This window comes from Ursus maritimus, unplaced genomic scaffold (genome assembly GCF_017311325.1).
Source record: "Ursus maritimus isolate PB19 unplaced genomic scaffold, ASM1731132v1 scaffold_11, whole genome shotgun sequence".
In the NCBI taxonomy this organism is placed as follows: domain Eukaryota; kingdom Metazoa; phylum Chordata; class Mammalia; order Carnivora; family Ursidae; genus Ursus; species Ursus maritimus.
Genome location: NW_024423453.1, coordinates 50,582,691 through 50,603,588, shown reverse-complemented (window position 1 = coordinate 50,603,588; position 20,898 = coordinate 50,582,691). Strand labels below are relative to the sequence as shown.

The 20,898-nt window shown below is 40.4% G+C and overlaps 1 protein-coding gene across 2 annotated transcripts in view; it reads left to right on the top strand.

Annotated features, from left to right (window-relative positions):
• The window catches only part of MARCHF1 (membrane associated ring-CH-type finger 1), an 84,989-nt gene that overhangs the window by 49,960 nt on the left and 14,131 nt on the right, over positions 1 to 20,898 (top strand). For both annotated transcript variants that reach the window (XM_040626413.1, XM_008685598.2), the window contains one exon: positions 19,349 to 19,496. In XM_040626413.1, the coding sequence (XP_040482347.1) occupies positions 19,349 to 19,496 (148 nt within the window). The remainder of the gene's footprint in view (positions 1 to 19,348; positions 19,497 to 20,898) is intronic.

Sequence of the window (20,898 nt, the reverse complement as noted above, 5' to 3'; positions counted from 1 at the left end):
TGCAAAGCCTTTTAGGTTACTCAGCTCAGCCCTCTCCTGTTATATCCTTCAGAAATTATTAACACTCCATCACGATGCACAAAGGATTTGAGCCCGCTTACAGAAAGACATGCCAAAAAGTAAAGCCCATGGTTAAAGAGGTTGTAGGAAAAAGAAGTGAGTGAAGTAAAATCATAAAGCAAGCAGGAAGAAGATGCATTCCATGGGTCCTGTATGCTAGTTAGATGGGAAGAGTAATTTGTTTCCAGAAGGATTAGCAGCAAAGAGAGAAATGTGGTGAATTAAAGAATTAAATAATTTATAGTATATAAATATAAATATTTAGCAAATACAAGATTATCAGATTATTAAGATCCTAGGGAAATTTTCCTCTTGGGTTACCATTTAGTAAATTTGGTAAAGGTGTATATCATTTACAGTAATTATACGCTAAGATGCATTATATTAACAGCCACAGTAATCAGCCAGAATTCCCTGGTTGCTTATTGGTGCCAGGCACTGTGCTGCATGCTTTGCTGTATACCCAACCTCATTCAACCCTCCCAAGAAACATGAAATGGGTGTTCTTTTTTCTTTTTTCTTTTTTAAAGATTTTATTTATTTATTTGACACAGAGAGAGAGAGCACAAGCAGGGGGAGCGTCAGGCAGACGGAGAGGGAGAAGCAGGTTCCCCGCTGAGCAGGGAGCTTGACCAACGACCAACATGGGGCTAGATCCCAGGACCCTGGGATCATGACCTGAGCTGAAGGCAGACGCTTAACCTATTGAACTACTAAGGTGCCCAGTATAGGTGCTCTTATCATAATGTCACAGGTAAGAAAACTCAGGCTTTGAGAGGTTAATTAAACTAAGGTCTCTGCTTTACCCAGTAGAGCTGAGATTCAGTCTTAAGTCAATGTTATACCCAAGTCAGGGATTTTAAACATTATCCTAGACTGCCTCTGTGGTTGGAAGTTGGGAGTGATCATGTCTCCCTGGATTGTTAGGAAATGCTTCCCAGGTAGGGAGGGAGTTGCAATTGGTAATGAGTGGTGACTAGATGTCTCACTGTGAGATATTAACAGTTGAGGATAGTTGATGCAAGAAAACAGTACATTTAAATGCACACAGGATGAATAATTCACAAATGGAAAATATCTGGCTTTGCCAGAAAGAAAGATAACCATTGGCAAGTTCCTCAACCTCCCATCCTCATCTACAGTGGAAATAATAATAGCATGTCCATCATAGAGAAGTTTTAGAATTAAATTAACATTATAAAGCTATTAATATTATTGTTAAGATAGATATTAGACGAAGTTAGACAGAAATCAAGTGCCAGGTTGGGGCACCTGGGTGACTCAGTCGGGTGAACCTCCGCCTCTTGGTCTCAGCTCGGTTGCAGTCTTGGGGTTGTGGGATCTGCCTCAAGCCTCCTGTCCTGTCAGGCTCCACGCTAGCAGGTTTCTCTCTCTCCCTCTGCCCCCCCCTGCTCCCCCCCCTCAAATAAATGAAAAAAAAAAATCTTTAGAAAGCAAATGCCAGGTTGTATCAGATGCTTTGCTAAAGAATTTCAACTTATCCAGAAGGGCATGGGAAGACAGTAAGAGTATAATGAATTAATACATGTGTACTTTTGAAAGACCACTCTGCAGTGATGTGTAGAGAAAGAATTGCTCATGTGCGTGAGCCAGGCACAACTTACAAACTAGAAAACAATATGGATTCAATTAAAGTGGGACTGAGGGGATGGAGAGGGGGGCATTTGATAGGGTTTGGTTACTGAGCTATTAGAGCTGACGCTGAGAGATAAGGTGTAGGAAACAGTCCATGATGGCTCTCAGCTTTCTGCCTTGAGTGATTAGGTGAAGGGCTTCATTATTAACCAGGGAAGAATATACATGCAGATGAGCAAATCTGGGGAAATGACATAAGAAGTCCAGTCAGGACACATGAGCTTGAGAAGCCTAGGAACCAGCCAAGTAAACGAGTGAGTCTGAGAGAGGTTGACTCTGGAAGGAAATGTGGGTGGAAGTCATCTGGACGTCTCTGGTAGTGGAGGCCTCAGACTCAGATGAATCAGTGAAGAGTGACAAGGTGTGATGAGAACATGGATGTGATGAGAACGTGGATGAAGACGGAGCCCTGAGGACCAAGATGTAGGGGCAAGTGGATAAGAGGAGCCGACAGAGAATGCTGAACAGCAGCAGCCAGAAAGGGGCGAAAGACCAGTGAAGGCTTCAAAGAAGCTGGAAGAGTCAGGTAGTGTCGGGTGCTACAGAAAACAGAGTGAACATACAGTTAGAGGGTCATCAGTAATTTTGGCAAGAGCCAAAAATGTCAGTGGAGTAACATTTTCAACAGCTGGATTTCAGAGGGTTGAAGAATTTACAGAAGGTGAGAAAGAGTTGACATTCAGAGAAGGTAGAATTTGTATTCCAAAATGTTACCTATGAAGCAGTTAGTGAGTCACTGGCTTTTGGTGAAGCAGAGAACCAAAGAACGTGTTATTTTCCACTGGGCATAAACATATAAGGGTTCTTAAAAATCAGAAAGATAAGCAACCAATAGGAAAAAATATGGGAAAAAGCAATACAGAAAGAAATGCAAATGGTCAGTAAACACACACACACACACACACACACACACACTATTCCGTCTTATAAGCAATCCAAAATACGAACATTTGAACCGTCTAGTATCAATCTTATCCCCTTAAATTGGCATTTAAAACATGCTCATAGTGAGATAATTTTCCCAGAGGGCAAATTTGGCACATACCAGAAGTCTTAAATATGTCATACAATGTCTCCATCAAATTTTATTTCTAAAAATTGACCTTAATGAAGTAATCATGGATGTGCACAATATTTTGCTACATGAATTCTAGGCACAGTATTAGCTATAACAGGGAACAAACAAATGTAAAACCTAAAACAATAATACTTCCAGAAGAAACCATAGGAGAAAATCTGCGTGACTTTGGGAGAGGCAAAAGTATGTAGTTACTACACCAAAAACAACCAAAATTTCTAATAGTGAGCTGGTAGCAGAGACTTCAGTTGAGCTATGGGTAGCACGTACACAACCATTAGAAATGGAATGCAGTGACATTCACGATATATTGTTACATTTAAAAAACTTTTCATTGAACTATGTTAGTGTAATGTCTCTTTTTTATTTAAAAATAAAACTTATTCAACATTGTACTGAAGGGTCTAGCCAGGGTAATAAAGCAAGGGAAAAAAATTCAAATTGGGAACAACTAAGTAGAACTGTATTTGTTCACAGATGACATTATTATCTATGTAGAAAATCAGATGGGCACTCCAAAAACCGATTAGACTACTAAGTGAATTTTGCAAGATTATGGGGCACAAGATCAATATATAAAAATCAAATCTATTTCTATATACTAATAAACTTTTAAGTTAGAAATTTTTTTTAAAACAACCTCATTTCCAATAGGACTAAAATTATTACTTAGGCATAGATCTGATAAAGGAAACACAAGACCGTACATTAAAACCAACAAAACACCCCCGAGAGAAATTAAAGACCTACATAAACGGAGAGATCTAGTGTATTCATGGATTGGGAGGCTCAGTATTGTGGTCAGTTCTCCCCCACCCCAAGCTGACTTATAGATTTAACACAATCCCAATTAAAAAAAAAAATTTCCCAGGAGGCTTTTTTAAAAAAAAGCTGTCAAACTAAATATAAAATTCACATAGAAATGCAAAGGAACTAGAATAGCCATATCAATTTTTAAAAAGGACAAATTTGAAGGAGTAACACTACCTAATTTAAAGACATATTATAAAGCAACAGGAATTAAAGCAGTGTAGTAATATTCATCGAGACTGAAAAAATCAATAGACCAGAATAGAGTCCAGAAACAGACCCACACATATATACTCAAATAATTGTTTTAACAAAGATGAAAAAGCAATTCAATAGGGAAAGGATGGCCTTTTTAATCAATGCAAAAAACTTATGATCCACATCTCCCTCTATATTTAAAATTAACTCCAACTTTAACCTATAAATGTGAAACCCAAAACAATAACACTTCTAGAAGAAAACATAGGAGCAAACCTTTGAGTTAGGCAAAGATACTCAGATACGACACTTAAAAAAATCCATAAGTGAACAAATTGCTATCATGAATTTTGTCAAAATTAAAAACATCTATTATTCAAAAGTCATTGTTAAGATAAGGAAATGTCAAGCCACATATTGGGAAAAAATATTTCCAAATAATATAGCTGATAAGGGACTTGTATTTCACTTAGATAAAGAACTCTGAAATCTCAACAGTAAAATAATCAAACGACCCAACAAATTAAAATGGACAAGACATTTCAATAAACACTTCATCAAAAAAGTTACACAGATGGCAAATGGAAACATAAAAGATGTTCGACATCGTTAGTCATTAGAGAAATGCAAATTAAAACCCACAGTGATACCACTCTACACCTATTAGAATGGCTAAAATTAAGCAGGCTGATCATACCAAAAGTTGGGAAGGCTATGGAGAAACTGGAACCCTCACTCACTGCTGCAGGAAGTATAAAATGGTCTAACCATTTTGGGAAGAAGTCTGGCAGTATTTTTAGTAGTTAAACATATGTCTACAGTATAATTTATATGGTATAATTTAGCTATTTCACCCCTAGGTATTTATCCGATAGAAATAAAAATATATGTTCTTACACAGACTCGTACATGAGAGTTCGTTCAGTAGTCCCCAAACTGGATACAGCACAAATGTTCATTAAGTGAACAAATAAAGAAATTGTAGTACAGTCATACAATGGAATATTACCAGCAGTAAAAGGAATGAATATTGGTACACGATACCATATGCGTGAATCTCAGAATAATTAAGCTGAAAGAAAGAGGCCAGACAAAAAGACCATATATTATTATAATTCTGTTTATATAAAGCTCTAGGAAATGCATACTAATCTATGACAAAATGACAAAATTGCATATCACTAGTTGGCAGGGAAGGTGCAGAAGGGTTGGGTGGGAGAAATGACAAAAGGATAGGAAAACTTTGAGGAATGATAGATATATTGTATTTTTATTTGTTCATATTCCTCATATATTCATATCACCTACAGTGATAGTCTCACAGGTGTATAATGTATGTTAAAAATTATCAACTTTTAAACTTTAAATATGCATTTGCAGTATACATGTCAATTATACCTCAATAAAGTCACTTTTAAAAATCGTGTAAACAGAAAACTGTTTGGGGCCTGGTGGCTCACAGTTGTTCAATTCTTGCTTCTCCCAACTAATTATAAGGGAGAAGCCTTCCCATTTTACCACTCCACTAGATGTCCAAGGCTGACCATCCCCTTCCTATATGTATGAATATTCTGGAACACTGTAAAAGGGAGTGTCTGCTCCTGCTCTGCAGATGGGAGAAAAGCACTGTGGCACAGAGGGGGACACTCCTTTTTTGGTAGCCAATGAGTGGGGCAATGGATGGATGTAAAATCCTGTCTTCCTGGGCTCCGCTGATGGGATGAATGATAGGCTAGAACACAAGTACAGACAATCAGAGGTTTTTAAGTTAAAGATGGATGCTCTTTGAGAGGTGACTCAGACCCTGCATGGCTTCCTTCTCGTCAACAATGTCTCCCAAAGTGGTCCTCTGTTAGACACACTCCCTAAGTTCTCCCTGAAAAGCAGCTTGTAGATGACACCTGCTGCCATCCAGGCTCCCAACATGGCTATGTTTTTCCTCCCCCCTCGATCCTTTGACCCCCTTCTTAGCACAAAGGAAACGCGCCTTTATACTTTCCTAATTATGATTCACTCTCCTTCTCTCTCCACCTCCGTTCTGCTGGGGCTTCAAAGAAATAAGAATATATGAGAATTAAATTTCCATTTTAAAATGGTCTGAATATTTACATACTCATATATTTCATGTGCACATAAAGAAGAAAAGATTAAAGAGACACATTGAAAATGAGATTACTAATGATTTTATTTGATTTACTTTTCTGTGTTTTATCAATTTTCTGTAATGAACATGCACTTAATAAAAGCAATGAGCTCCTGGAAAGCAAGAACTGGGAGAGACATGCAAGCAAGTTTTCATGTGGAAGGGAAGGGGCCTATACAGAGAGAGAGAGAAATTAAAAATAAATCAAGAGATACAATCAAAGGGTCCGGAGTCATGCGGAATGACTACTTTGGGCTGCAGAGGGACGTTTTGTCCTCTTCGATAAGAGGAAAGGAAGTAAGAAGGGTGTGATGCAGTTACAAATACGGGTTCAGTCTAAAGACAGGAAGTTAAGGGAGTTTACCCATGAGAGTATCAATGTTCTCCAAAGGAGAAGTTGTATTTAATAAGGCCCACTGTTAAGACATCAGTTCTGTCCCTCCCTTGGAGGGAAAAACTAGTAGCAGAAACTACTAGTCAGTCACCCTCTCTCCAGTTTATCCTCCATGCAGCTCTAAGAACAGCCTTTTAAAAAGCCCAGTAGCCTTCAAGCCTAAACTCCTTTCTATCTTTCTCCTTGGAGATTGCTTAAACTTGGACCACACCTCAAATCCATGGCCTGGGACAATCCCTGTCTTTTTAAAAAATTAATTTATTTATCTTTTTATTATGTTCAGTTAGCCAACATACAGTATTTTGCTGTAGTGCTCAATGATTCGCTAGTCGCGTGTAACACCCAGTGCTCATCACATCACGTGCCCTCCTTAACACCCATCCACATCTTGCACCTGCTTTCTACAAGTGCCTGTAACATCTTTTCTGTTTCTACGTACTCTGTACATACAGGCTGTCCCACCTCTGTTCATATAAATCAAAGATCAGTCACTTTGTGGATTTTGTCCCCAAATTACTTACCTCACCATTTGGTGAGTCCAGCAGCAGGAGAGTAATCCCATCGTGAAGCTGGAGGCATCCACTTCCTCTCAGCTACCCCCCAACAAACTCAACCCCCTCTTCTCCCTGTTTCCTCAGAAAGATAGACAAACTCACTCTGGTGTCTCACTCAAAGAGATTCGCCCACATTCATGTCCCTGTGGTCCTGCTTTTCACTCCAACTAGGCATAACGAAATTTCTCTTGAACAAATTCCATGAAGGAAATCTGGGAAGAATATTTTCTACTTCTCCCCACACATTAATCCATGCGATCTCTGGCCCCAAATCCCCTGGCTTTGAGTTGATACTCAAGGCTCTTCATCATCCTGTCCTGCCCACTCTTCCCATCTCACCTCTTGCCCTTTCACCTCTTGCTCATGCTCTGAGGCTTTGCGTTTCCTCAGACAAATCTTGATCCCACAGACCCCTGTAAATTTTCACAGAACCCGAAGTTCACCTTCCCCTCTTCCCCCCTTTTGTCACGCTCAGCTCAAGCATTAGAAGCATTTTAAGATCTTTAAAAGGAGATGTTTAAAAAGGGGGGGTGTTTAAATGGAATATTAAACATTCCTGCTCCATTTTCAATGTGGATAACTGAACTTCACCTCTTGCTTTTTATAAGAACAATTAGTAGAACACTATTAGATTGGCTTACTATTTGATTTCTATCCCTTTGCAGGGATTCAATGGCATTAGAGAAATTGACAACTGAATCTGCTGTGGAAAAAGGTGTTTTATCAGAATTTTAATGACTGGGAATGAAGGAAATGGAGAAAGAAGCAAGGCCAACCTATTTTTTTTTAGACTTCCAAAGAGACAGGGGGAAAAAATGACAGGCTATTAAATAAGAACTTTTGAATAAGAATTCCTCTCATGTTCACTTTTCACTTTTAAGCTCTAGGAAGAAAAATGTGTTCTAGAATGTGAACAAGTATCACTTGTGTCTCAAGAATTTCCACACAGGGGGCGCCTGGGTGGCACAGCGGTTAAGCGTCTGCCTTCCGCTCAGGGCGTGATCCCAGCGTTGTGGGATCGAGCCCCGCATCAGGCTCCTCCGCTATGAGCCTGCTTCTTCCTCTCCCACTCCCCCTGCTTGTGTTCCCTCTCTCGCTGGCTGTCTCTATCTCTGTCAAATAAATAAATAAAATCTTTAAAAAAAAAAAAAAAAAAAGAATTTCCACACAGAGAGCAACCAGACATAAGGGATCCTTGCTCAAAACCAATTTCTTGGCACAGGCTCCTGGAGGTCCAGAATAAATTGTTTTTGTGTCCTCTAAACTGACATAAAATGCTTGGCTCCCCAAAAGCTTTCCTTGGTTGAGAGCAACTTCTTAAGTGGAAGAACACAAGATTTGGGGGCGGCAGGATGGGACACAGTTGCCTTTCTTATACAGCAAAATATGGGAACACAGTTGAACATTCCCATGGAAACAGGAATGAGTGTTACACATTGTCTCCCACCACCAGTAGGCTGAGAATCAGCATTTGAGATTTGGAATCCACCGTAAGTGCTGCAAATGAGGAAACTGGCCGGTTGTGGTTGTTTTCCAAACATGTCATGGCCCCCAACCCTAAGTTTCATTTCTAGCCTGTGGCGATTATATGTACCTCCCACCCTTCCCTGGTCCGGTGCTTCCTTATTTTGTAAGAAGTGGCTATGTTACTATTAAGTCAATTAAAGGGAGAGCAGTTTAACGCCAGAGCTCTTAATCTGGAAAGTGTCTCAGACATCTCTGAGAGTTCAATGAAAAGTACAAACCTCTCCCCAGAAAAAGTAAATGCAACATTTCACATTCAATTTAGAGAATTCATATACTCCTAGAAACTCCAAAGAACTCCACTACTTAATAAAAAGGCTTCAGTTTTAGGAGAAAATTCTTAGCAAAGGCTCAGTCTCTAAAATGCCAAAACAGGTTTAAAGGTAATATGTGGGGCCCACTAATTATGCTTGATGTCAAAGTCCTGGTAAAACCGACTTTGTGTCATCCTTGTATTACGATATCTAGAATATGAGTCAACAGAGAGATTAAAGCTTCATTGTCTGCCATTTAAGCTGGAGTAGAATATATCAGATTTATTTCAAATGTTTATGTGAGAGTAAAACACCACCACCACCACCAAGAAAAACTCAGTCCAGTCACATTATATACAATGTTCAGACGTGACACTACTATTAAAGCAGGTTGGAAACAGGATGAAGAATTTTTTTTGAGCTCTAAAAATAAGTATTGACAAGGAGCTGTCAATAGAATTGACATTGTACAATAGAGACTCCGTAGAGAAACCTCTCTTCTTCTTTGCTGCCACCCAAAGGAATATTTTAGAAAGATAATTACATACACACTCTCTCTCATTCTCTCATTCTCTCTCTCTCTCTCTCTCTCTCTCTCTCACACACACACACACACACACACACACACACACACACACACGAGACGACAGTTGGGAGAAGGACAGAAGAATTCATGAGATCAAAGTCTGATGGGCAATCATACAGCGCCCCCTTCTCATACACAAAACTCCACAATTATGACACTAACGTAAACTTCACGAAAGCAGGAATTTGATCTTGTTCCCTCGCACCTAGAAAATATCTGATACATTGTGATGCTTCAGTAATTAGCTCCTGATTGAAAAAAATCCACTACTCAGTAGAGCTTGGAAAACAAACAAACAAACAAACAAACTACATATAACTTACTGTATTACCCTGGGGCAAATAAATTCAGTTCTCTGGGCCTCAGTCTCTGCATGTAGAAAATGAGGGGTTAAAATGGGGTCTTCTTAAAAGTCTCTGATAATCCCAGTCTCTCTGACTCTGCTTAGAGCATGAGTACTCTCTCCTAGACCGCAAGGCTATGACCATTTTAGGTACAAAGACCAAGCACCGGCCTATGTAGACCCACGTGAGCTATGGATTGTCACTGAGGAGGGAAGAAGGGAGACACTTAGAAAAGAAATAAACACGAGGAATGTATATTTCTGAGGAGTGTTCATTTCTTCTGGGTAAGAACCTTGTAGACGGCGGTGGCAATTCCAGGAGTCCCAGGCAAGGTCTTAAATCTGTAGACAAGGAGGAATAGCCATTTTATGGAATGTGATTCAGTTATTCCCTTATTTTCTTTATGAAGTCACAGCTCATAATGAACTATCCCCGCAGACCCAGCCCCGTAGATCTTCTGTCCGCTCAGAATGCCTGGAGGGCAATAGACTGGTATCTCTTCCAGAGTGTATGCTAGGATATTCTTCACCCTGAAGTTCAAGAGGAAACAGACAACCGAGTATTGGCTGAATATTTTAAAATAGATTTTAAGTACATTTATTAAGTCTGTAAGTAATTCATCTCCTTACGTGAGAGTACTAATCAACCCAGATTTAGGTGAGGTTTTTTTGGGGGGGGAGGGTGGTAGTGGGGAGATGGAAATATTTTCACTCTTGTGAAAGAATATTAGAAATTACAGGTCCTCTCTAAAGTGTTTCCCTAAATTTTTTTTTCCTCGGAGAAGTAATCCTCAAACTTCAGCATACAGAAAAATCAGTTGGAGTGATTATTAAGAATGCAGATTCCTAAGTCCCTCGCCCTATGGATCTGGGACAGAGCCTCAGAATTTGCCATTTTAACTGTTACCATATCAACTCCAATATCTCTCCCCGCTAGACCGACTTCCTTGTCCATTTCTTTCTCTTTGTGTCCTGCCCGAGTCATCTTCATATGTGATATTGCACCATCTAGTGGACGGTTTCACTCAGCAAATTCTTTTTCTTACACTAGAAATGCCTTGCTCAAAACTTGGAGAAAATCTCATCTCTCTTGAACTCCTTGAAAGGAAGCAATGGGAGATCAGGAAAAGGTTTATAAGGAAAAAAATGTTTACTATAACATCACATTTGTGTATATGGATATATACATTGAATGTGTAAAATACATACATTTTATGAAAAGAGAACATTTTAATCCTGATAAGTTTGAATGTAATATAGCTAATATGCGTTGTACACATATTTTAGTAACTTTGGATGTATCGGCCACGATATTTTAGACTATTTGTACCTGTACTATTGATATTCTCACATACAAATGCCTTCCAGCACATCAGTACAATAACTTGGGTCTTTCACATTGTTTCCTCTGAGCATCTGTTAGTACTTAGAGGCCGTTGAGACCCCTTGAGTCATCCTTAAGAGCCACAACTCTTTTCAAGATGCAGGAAGCACGGCATGTCTGTTTTTTCACCTCCCGGCTTCTAGCTCTGAAAAACTTTGGTTAGTGAAGCTAGTACTCCAAGGATCACCATTCGGTTGCCCGCAGGCGGCAAGCAGGTAATATAAATGAGTCAAGTAAGCAGGGTGCAAACCACAGAGAGTGGTGGGGACAAAGGCGAACTGAGTTTGTTACATTTCAAGGAATTCAAAAACTAGTCATATTTTTGAGCCGACGAGAGGCCTAAGAGCCATATGGAACTTTTTTCATAAACCAGTTAGGGACCCCTGGCTTACTTGAGGGTTTACTAAATGCCTACTATGTATGGATGATATCTTTTATAATTCTAACAAATACCCTGTATAAGAGATACTATCATTATCCCAATTTTACCCACTAGGAAGCTGGAACTTATGGAGGTGGGTCACTTGACCCACATCAGACAGTGGAGACTTCCCGCCCATGGCTCTGATCCAGAGCCGGAGTCTGTGTTCTCAGTGACTTCATTCCAGAGCCTCTCTGAGCATGTGGCTTCTTGCCTGTTTGACCTGACTGTCACTTTGTGCCCCTCTCCTCCCACTGGGACCCCCTGCTCCTACCCCAACTCTCCCTGTCCCCCTATATCTTTCCAACATCTGTGTTCATTTGGCCTCTGGTGCTGCTGGTGTCTTTGCATTTGGACAGTTTCTCATCTGGTAATTTACAGCTCTCTCTGCATCAGCATGATTCTTGGTAACTTACTACTCACATTGTAAACTAATGTGACAATCACGTGGATACAATTTATTTTTACTACTATTACTTTAGGTAAATGCACCTTCTCCTAGAGCTTTAAAATGGTATTTCAGTGATGCTTAGATTTTTGTTACAGGTTGGATTTGCTTTGATAGAGCACCTCTACTTTTCTACTCAACTGGGCTGTTTCCAAGTACTATTGTAAATACTGTGGAGTAATACCAACTCTTCTCAGTAAAGTACTGTTGTATCATTTGGCCTCAAAAAATGTTTGTTTTTGAAAAGTAAATGTTAAGAGTCATCCTGTATAGAAACCCAAGCTAATTACCTTTTGAGGAGAATAAGGTATTTCTTTCACTTATCCATTCTCAGGTAACTTCTTGAGTTGTGCAATCACACAGATAGAATAGCAGCCCTGGGGCATGTTTCTGGATGTTTCCTATCAGGCTGGCTCTCATGCTCTCCTTTACTCAGGAAAGACATAATTATAATCTGCACACCCACATTAATGCTTTCCATTTATTTGGGATGTTTGAGTCCCTTCAGCTTTTTATAAAAACTGTCACCCAGAACGGTATTTCTTTGGGAAGTCTTAACATAACATTTTGAATTGAATCTCCAAACAAAAAGAATGAAAACTAACTGGGGGATAAATCGCAACCTGTGATGTATTTTTTTCAATCCTAACAGAAAAGAAGCTATCATTGTGCAGCCTTTTGAATGATTCTACCTAGTTTATGCAGAATAAATTACCCATTTACCTTCCTTTGTACAAATAGTTAACAAAAACAGACTGTATTTCTTGCTATGAGATTCATTATTCAGGAAAAAAAACCCTATTCGTACTTGGAAAATAGATGGGGACGGGTGGCTTTGACTGCCTTAATTCTGTATGAACAAATCCCAGCTCATCCTCTCTTCATCCCTCAGTGATGTTATCAATATGTTGCATTTATCTAGAAGGTAAAGACTACTGAAATGTAATTGGATATGGTGCTGCAAGTTCCAAGTTATGAGAGTCACTAACGTTTATAGAATTCTTGTTGAGTACCTTATACTAATCTGCACTTATATGCATTAACTCACTTCATCTTGACCCTGTGAAGTAGGTACTGTTCTTACCAAGATTTACAGGGAAGCAAATGGAAGGACAGAGAATTAAAATAACTCACCCAACTAATGAATCATCGAACTTTACATAAAAAAACAGGGATGTATTGAATGGTGACTAACCTAATATAATAAAAAAATATTATTATAAAAAATAAAAAATAAACATATGAAAAAAATATATAATAAAATAACTCACCCAAGATCACACAGCACTTAGTGGTAGAGTCAGAATTTGAACCCAGAGCCCTTGTTTTTTTTTAAGTACCCCTTGAATCAAGTACCCCTTGAATCCCAGACACAGTAAACCTTGAAAATGCATAGCTCATTCCTCAGTGCTGGATTCAGCCTTCTGTTGAAGGACAAGTTTGAATCATGGACATTTTCTGACTTGTGTCAGGTAATGAGCACCTTAACTAATCAGTGAGCTTGACCAACTATCCACCCTCCTCATCTCAACCTGGTTGTCTTGTTTCCCTTCTATCATCAGGTTTGTAGTAAATATCACTGAAAGAGGGACGCCTGGGTGACTCAGTCAGTTAGGCGTCTGCCTCTGGCTCGGTCATTATTCCAGCATGCTGGGATCGAGCCCCACATCAGGCTCCCTGCTCAGTGGGGAGCCTGCTTCTCCCTCTGCCTCTGCCGTTCCCCGTTTGTGCTCATTCCCTTTCTCTCTGACAAATAAATAAATAAAACCTATTTTTTTAAACTTGAAGAGGTCACAGTTTTCTTCCAGCGTTCTTCTATCCATTTTTAAGAGAGAAATGATTTACCAAGGCATATCTGTGAACTTGGGGATTCCTGAAGGTCTCAAGAGTTATGCGTCATAAATGTAAAGAGTTCGTTGTTTGGTTCTCTCCCATAGTATTTGAATTATAACTAAGAAAATTAGATTTTAATATGTTTTCATGTACCATAACACTAATTTGAAAATTAAAATTAAAAATGAAATAGTTTGTTTAGTGATTCATGAGCTGACACTGAATTATTTTATTTCAAAAAAATTCACTAATTTTGTGGTTTTTCATTCAACTGAAATATTTACAGCACAGCCAGGTAACCAAACTGGTTTGTTGATTTCCCTTTCCTGGACTACTAATTAGCTTATGACAGGGAGTCATAAAGTGCTGTTTCTAGTGTAGATGCCATTGAGGTCACCATACAACTCTGCCAAGTGTCACGAGGCAGGTGCTTCTCAAGATCCACCTTCATTGGAATCACGTGAGGGTTACTTTAAACACAGACCGTAGGGCCCCACCTCCAGAGTTCTGATTCAGTAAGTCTGGTGTGGGGCCCAGAATAACTGCATTTCCAATGTTAAAAGCTCAACTCAGGCATCTTAAAAATTTTAAGAGTTCATTTGAGCAGAACTCAGTTTGAGTCAGGCGGTACAAAACCAGAAATGGTTGGGAGCTCTTTATCCACAGGACCCAGGGGAGAGACTTACACAGAGAAAGTGCAGAAGCAAAGAAAGGTAGTCATTTGATTGGCTGTAGCTCTAAGTCTAGTTGGCTGCTTGTGATTGGTTATCTTTAGGTTTCCATTTCTGAGCCTTCAGGCATGCATAGGCTTAGATTTTGGTTAGCTTAGGTAGGCTGCCGTGGCATTAGAGCCACCTCAGCCTGATGGCCTCCTTGTTTAATTAATTTAACATTAACAAGTCCCAAGCTGACGGGGAACACTTTTTTAGAACCACTGCCCTAGGAAACATTTGTAAATAGGGGTGTGGGATGTCCAGGCTTTCAGTTATGGAATGACCAAGTCACCGGAATCATGGGTACAGCACAGGGATGTAAGATAGTCAATGACACCATAATAGTGCTGTAGGGTGACAGATGGTAGCTACACTTGTGGTGAGCAGAGGGTATAGACACGTGAATCACTCACTATGTTGTACACCTGAACTAATGTAACATGTGTCAACTATTCTCCAGTTAAAAAAAAGAAGAAGAACCACTGCCCCACACCAGTGGGCCCTCAAGGAACTTCAACAATACTGTAAGCCTCAGAACTTTTGTAGGTTTACTTACTATCCCTGGGCACAATATTATCTTACTAAAGCATGCAGAGAATGTAATAAACTTTAGATGTGCTGTCTCGGATACTATTTTCACTGACATGCAGTGGAACTCTACCATATGATAAGTAGGTTCAGAATACTTTACGTGTTATGACAGGGAGTGACAGGTGTGGTTTTGCATTCATGCTGGGTTGCTGAAATGACCAGGAAGAGAGCTTGCACAGCTGGCTGGCTGGCTGGGAGCTCCTGAGTCTGGCTGCAGGCAGGGAAGCTGGTCTTGGTACTCCTACGATATGGACCTGGCGCCACCTGCTGGAAGCTGTTTGCTCCATCATTCTATAAGATTTGCTGGTAATTCTGGTTTCTACGGCTGTTAAGAAAGTTAGAAAATGCAGTTGGAACTATGTCACGGAAGAAAAGGAAATGGATTTAGTAAAGCAATCCCCAGCCTGTGTATTTTGATATTGTGCAAATGAACTGCCTTTATTCTTCACTGATACAAAGATTTTTTTAAAAAGCATTCTTATTGGATGGTATTTCTTAATTTATATTTTAGGACAGAATATGAATACAAGTCATTGAAACTAGAAAACTGCACAAAACCACACACTTTGATTTAGCTAGCATAAATGGAAAATTTCACAGAAACAATGTTTGCATTAATTTATACCCCAATTTGGAAGTCTTCAGAAAAAAATCGAGTTGTATATTTCAAAGTGAATAACAGAGTTCTGCTCAATTCTTTATATTGTTGAGGGGTTTCGGTAAGCGACCAAAGGGCAAGAACAATAAAACAGGTACCAGAGACCCAGAGACTGTAAAGCCTACAGCGCTCCCAGACCACCCATGTAGGAGGTGCTGAGATTTTGTGAAACCGGTTTGGCCCACATTAGCTTATGCCCCATTTCGAAAGAGTGAAAGAGAACTTGCTGACGGATGGGGGGCAGACAGGGGAGTTGGCAGCCTGAAGCCTCGTAGAAAGTGGGGTGGTGTGTTGTGGCATGGCTGTCCCTTGCGCCTCAGGGGAAGGAAAGAGAGCTGCTGGCTTCTCAGTTCCACCAGCTTTCTTGAGTCCACTTGGAGACACATGTGTCCTCTTGGAACTGGAGACTTCTGAATCATCTGAAGAGGAAAGGCCATGGCCCGCTGCCCTACTGTGGCAAGGTGGAAGTGAGGCTGCTCCCTTGGCAGACAGCTGGGTGTCCTCAGTGACGCAGCAAGGGCTAATATTCTCCGCGTGCCCCTGGGCAAGGCCAACACAGAGTTCTCTCGTAAGTGCAGGCTGAGAGTTTGCATCTCGAACAAGCGCCCAGGGAAGGCTGACACTGCTGCTGAGCGGGGGCCACCCTGACACCTGACACGGGGAAGCTCTCATCTCTCGGATCTCCCTTCAGAGAGACCCCAGTGGTACACATCGTACCGGGCTCGGGTGGACCTCAGCACACATGGCTTCGTAAAACCGGACAAGGGGGCACAAAGGCTGTGTGCATCTGGACAGATTATCACTTTCCTGTCACAGAATCTTTGGCGAATTTTTAAATTTCAGCATCCCAAATATTAAATCAGAGCCCCTTCATGACAGCTTTGTTAAAATAAGATTTCTATCCTTGCCCCCTCGATCCATTCCTCAGTGTGAGGCCTTGCAGAACATATTCAAACTTTGGCTATAAAGGTGAAAACACAAGGAGATGGATGAACATTTTACAAAGGACACGGATTCCTGTTGGCGCTCTGCGCGGAATATGGGGTGCAGTAATGTGATCGTTAGGGAGAGGGCGCTGTGGCATCACATTTACTTGTGTGCAGGCTCTTGAATTCCCGAACAGTCCCTGTAAGAATCTATAAGGGAAAGCAGGAGTCTGACGGTCCGTTTACACTTCGCTTCACCTTAAAATGCTACTGAGATCAGGAAGTGACAACTCAGGAGAGTCTGTTGTCTGGAAGCAGAAGGAGTCTTTACAAATGGCTTGGTCCATCCCTGTCAGCCCCATGGGTATTTCTTTCTTTGCGGCTCATTACATTTGAAGAATGTGTTTCAGCCATTCTGTCAAAATGCTCCTTAGATTTAAGAAGACACAATTCTTAAGGTTCTTTTTCAAGCCAGTTTTGCAAATGACGGTTGATTTGCTCTGGATATTCTGTTTACCGAAGGTATTTTCATCCACCTGGAACATTTAGGAAATTTGAACACGTAAAGCCGCTTTTCTGCACCATCCTGCATGTTTTATTTGGTCACATTGGCTATAAAGGTAATTCACAAAAATTATTAAATCACAAAATTCTATTGCCAAGTGATAATATTCTATTTTATAATTATACAGTCTATTCAGATGAACATGACAACAAATCAATGATAAAAAGGAATTTTAAAAATCCATCTTTCACAGATATGGTGTCAACTTTTGATAAAAGCCAAGATACGCATACTAAAATCTTCAGTTCAATGTTGATTAATTAAAAATAGATCCTAGATTGACGCACCTGGTTTTCTCAGAGCCACATTACCAAGATTTCTCCATTATTTATTTGGAATAATATATAAAATATAGTTTAAGAAAAAAGAAAATACAAGATGAAGTGTGAAATTTTTAATTGGCTCTAACAGCCCCTTACAAGAAAAACTGTATTGATGACTAGCCAGTAGGAGGGGAGTGGATGGTGTTTGGAAATGAAGCATTTATTTCTCTAAAGTGTTTACCAAACTTTCTGGAGTATCATGATCAGACATTAAGTATTATGCCTTCTTACAAATGAAATTATAGGATCTTAATTGTCAGACTGGAAGGGAAGTTAGGAAGTGTCCATTTAATTCTTTTATCAGGAATTGCATTTGAAAGCCAGTAGCAGAGTCCTAAGAAACAGTGGCTCAATCAGACAGGGTTTTATTTTCCTTGCATATCAGTGGGCATCCAGAGATGCACCGTTGCTCATGGGACTTAGGTCTCTCCAATTCTCAAGACTTTTCCTTGAGGTTGCAAGCTGGCTGTTGGGACTCCTACCATTAATTATGAATTCCGGGCAACAAAGAAGAGGAAATGAAAGAAAGGAAGAAGGGGCCGTTCCTGTGTCGGGAAGACAAAAACTCGATATCCCAGTTGACAGCCATCTCATCTCATTGGTGGAAACTAGTCATTGCCCACCTCTGCCAGAGAAGGTTGGAAAGGAGCTTTTAGCTGGGCATGATGCCAGCCCTCACAGAATGAGTCTGTTGGTGAAGGAAAAAGGGAAGAATGTATCTTCCTCCCAAAGTTCTCTGTCACAGCCTCTGTCACATCTGCATCTTATGGAGATGAGGCAACTGGCCCAGAGACGTTAAGCAACTTCACCCATGTCCCCAAGCAGGGGCAGAGCCAGGACTTCCGGAGCACTAACATATGCCCTCATGCCGTCGACGGAGCTGTACACGGAATTACATGTGGGGATGGGTGGGAAAGGAATGGGGCCCTCTGAAGTTCTCAAGATTTTGCTTTAGCGAGAGCATAATAAGAATGGAAAATATCATGATTTCTTGATAGGGTGGCACGTCAGTTCACCTCCAATCACATCACAGGGATTTGATTTCCCTTTAGAAATAGTGCAAAGAAAACTAAACACACAACTCCTAACACAGAAATGAAGTGATATCCTAGCTGTCAAGGCATGCAAATGTTGAGAGTCTGTTTCTCCAAAATAAATAATGGACACATTCCCTCATGTAAACCTTAACTCACTACTGTAAAAATTGTGGCCCTCTTCCTCTCCCGGGAGGGAGCAGCCCTCTACTTTCTGAGGCGTGTGACCAAGGGAGAGTGATTTTTGAGAGTAAGGGTAGTAGCAAATCAAGACCGTGCTTGAAGGGAGGATTTTCTCCCGTTGCCCAGATGACAAAATGTGTTCTCTAGGACAAGGGCTGTGAGCAGATGGTGACTTTCTCTCACAGTCATTCAGCCATTCAAACCCTTGTGAATGTCCTCATTCAAGAACGCAACACTGTATCCGGTTAAGCATTCATCCAAGAAGAGATGACTTATTACCACTTATAATCTAGTACCACAAAGAAGTGATATGCAGAAACCTGAAAGGAAAATGTTTTCTAAAAATTGTACAACAGTAAAACTATCCCATCTGCGTTACAGACAAAGAAACTACAGGCTAGCAAAACAGAAATTACTCGATTTAATCTGTTCGGAGACTAGGAAAATATTTGTCTTCATTTTAATATATATTTAGGTTACATATAACTCCGGGGGTTATGATTCCGTATCTTTCCCAATACAGAGAATTACTTGAATGTTGTCGTGTGGTGTGAAATTGTGGATATTTTATGTTTTTCCTCCATTCATGGTCTGCGTCTGGGATATAAATGGGGGAGCGAAGTTCCCTAGCTAGAAACTCAGCGTTGTGTGATTCATTTATGATTGCAGTGGGAGAAACTACAGATGACCACGAGCGAAAGGAGGAAAATATTCTGCTCTGTCACGTTCCACGTCATCGCGATCACCTGTGTGGTTTGGTCTTTGTATGTATTAATAGATCGGACAGCGGAGGAAATCAAGCAAGGCAACGATAATGGTAAGGACACGTCTCTTTTCTTTTTTCTCCTCTTGAATTCTCTGATGACACCAGAGGTGAGTGGGGAACCTATTTCCCTGTGTGATACATCAGCAAACACCAGTACTGGCAATTAAGTCTTCTCCGATTACGTTATAAATCCTCGGATCGAATATCTAGGGCTCTCCGGCCGAGATGCGAGATTGATCAAGTCCATTAAACCTTAGCAGGGACAACTATAGAGATGTCACACATCACTTCAGGCTTTTCAGGAGCCGAATAAGGATCCTGTTTTGCCTGATGTGAAAGGCAAACAAACAGTTGTGAGAGTGGAAGGTTTTTTTCATTTTATTTAATTCACTACAGTTGTTGCTTCTTTTAAAACACGAGTAAGATGATAGTCTAGTAGAGAATGTGTTGTAGCGTATTAATTAGTACCGTATAATTGGATTGAGTACGTTAACACCATGGTTTGAAATTTTGGCCAGGCTAAGTTTAATTGTGAAGGATGATGTCAAGTCTGCAAGGAAAGCCATTTAAAAATCATTAAGGCAGATTCTAACATCTGAAATGGGTAGTTTATTTAAAGCGGAGGGAAAAATAGGCGGTTTATTTTCACTTTTGAAGATACTCAGCTCTATTTCTCAACAGGCTCTATTTACTTCTGCATGTGGCCTAAATCAAAGCTGGTAAAATAAGTGAGAAAATATTACCCGAATCACACCCCCCTTCACCCCGGAAAAAAACCCAACAACCCAAAAAAAGAAACCAAAAGAAAGAAATAGATGACAGGAAATAAAGGAGAGGAAGTGAGGGAAAGAAAGAACGAAAAGAATATTAATAGGGAAAGTTTTGTTATTCTGCATTTCTTTGTCTGGATTCATTAACAGCAGAAGGGACGGATGTTCTGTTCTCACGCTTGCCCGCATGGTGGCAGCAGTGAGCACCGGCAAGCGCTCTCCCGGGCGCTGGATGAAGGGACCCTGAGGACCTGTCTGATGCGCGGGGATGTGGTTTATGGTGGGGTGTGTGTGTGTGTGTGTGTGTGTGTGTGAATTGCAGTTCTCGCTCTCCTCTTCTGAATGAGAATAAAAGCTAGAAAAACAGGTGGGGCGAGGTTTCATTGTTTTTTTAGTTCAATATTACGTTGGCCTTTACAATTAATACCAAACTAGACTGTTTACAACTACATTCTGCATTATTCCTGAGATACTGGATTTAAAAATGACTATTACAACCCTATTAGATAAGTTCCCTGAGGATAAGACCCCCGCCTTTTGTTAAACCCACGTCCCCTGTAGTTACAGGTGCTGGCCCAAGCTAAGTAACAGAAAGTGTGCCATAAACACGGCAGTCATGCATGTATAGGAAAACAAAGACGCGCCGCACCACCATGCCCACCTGAGCACACCCAGCATAGGCT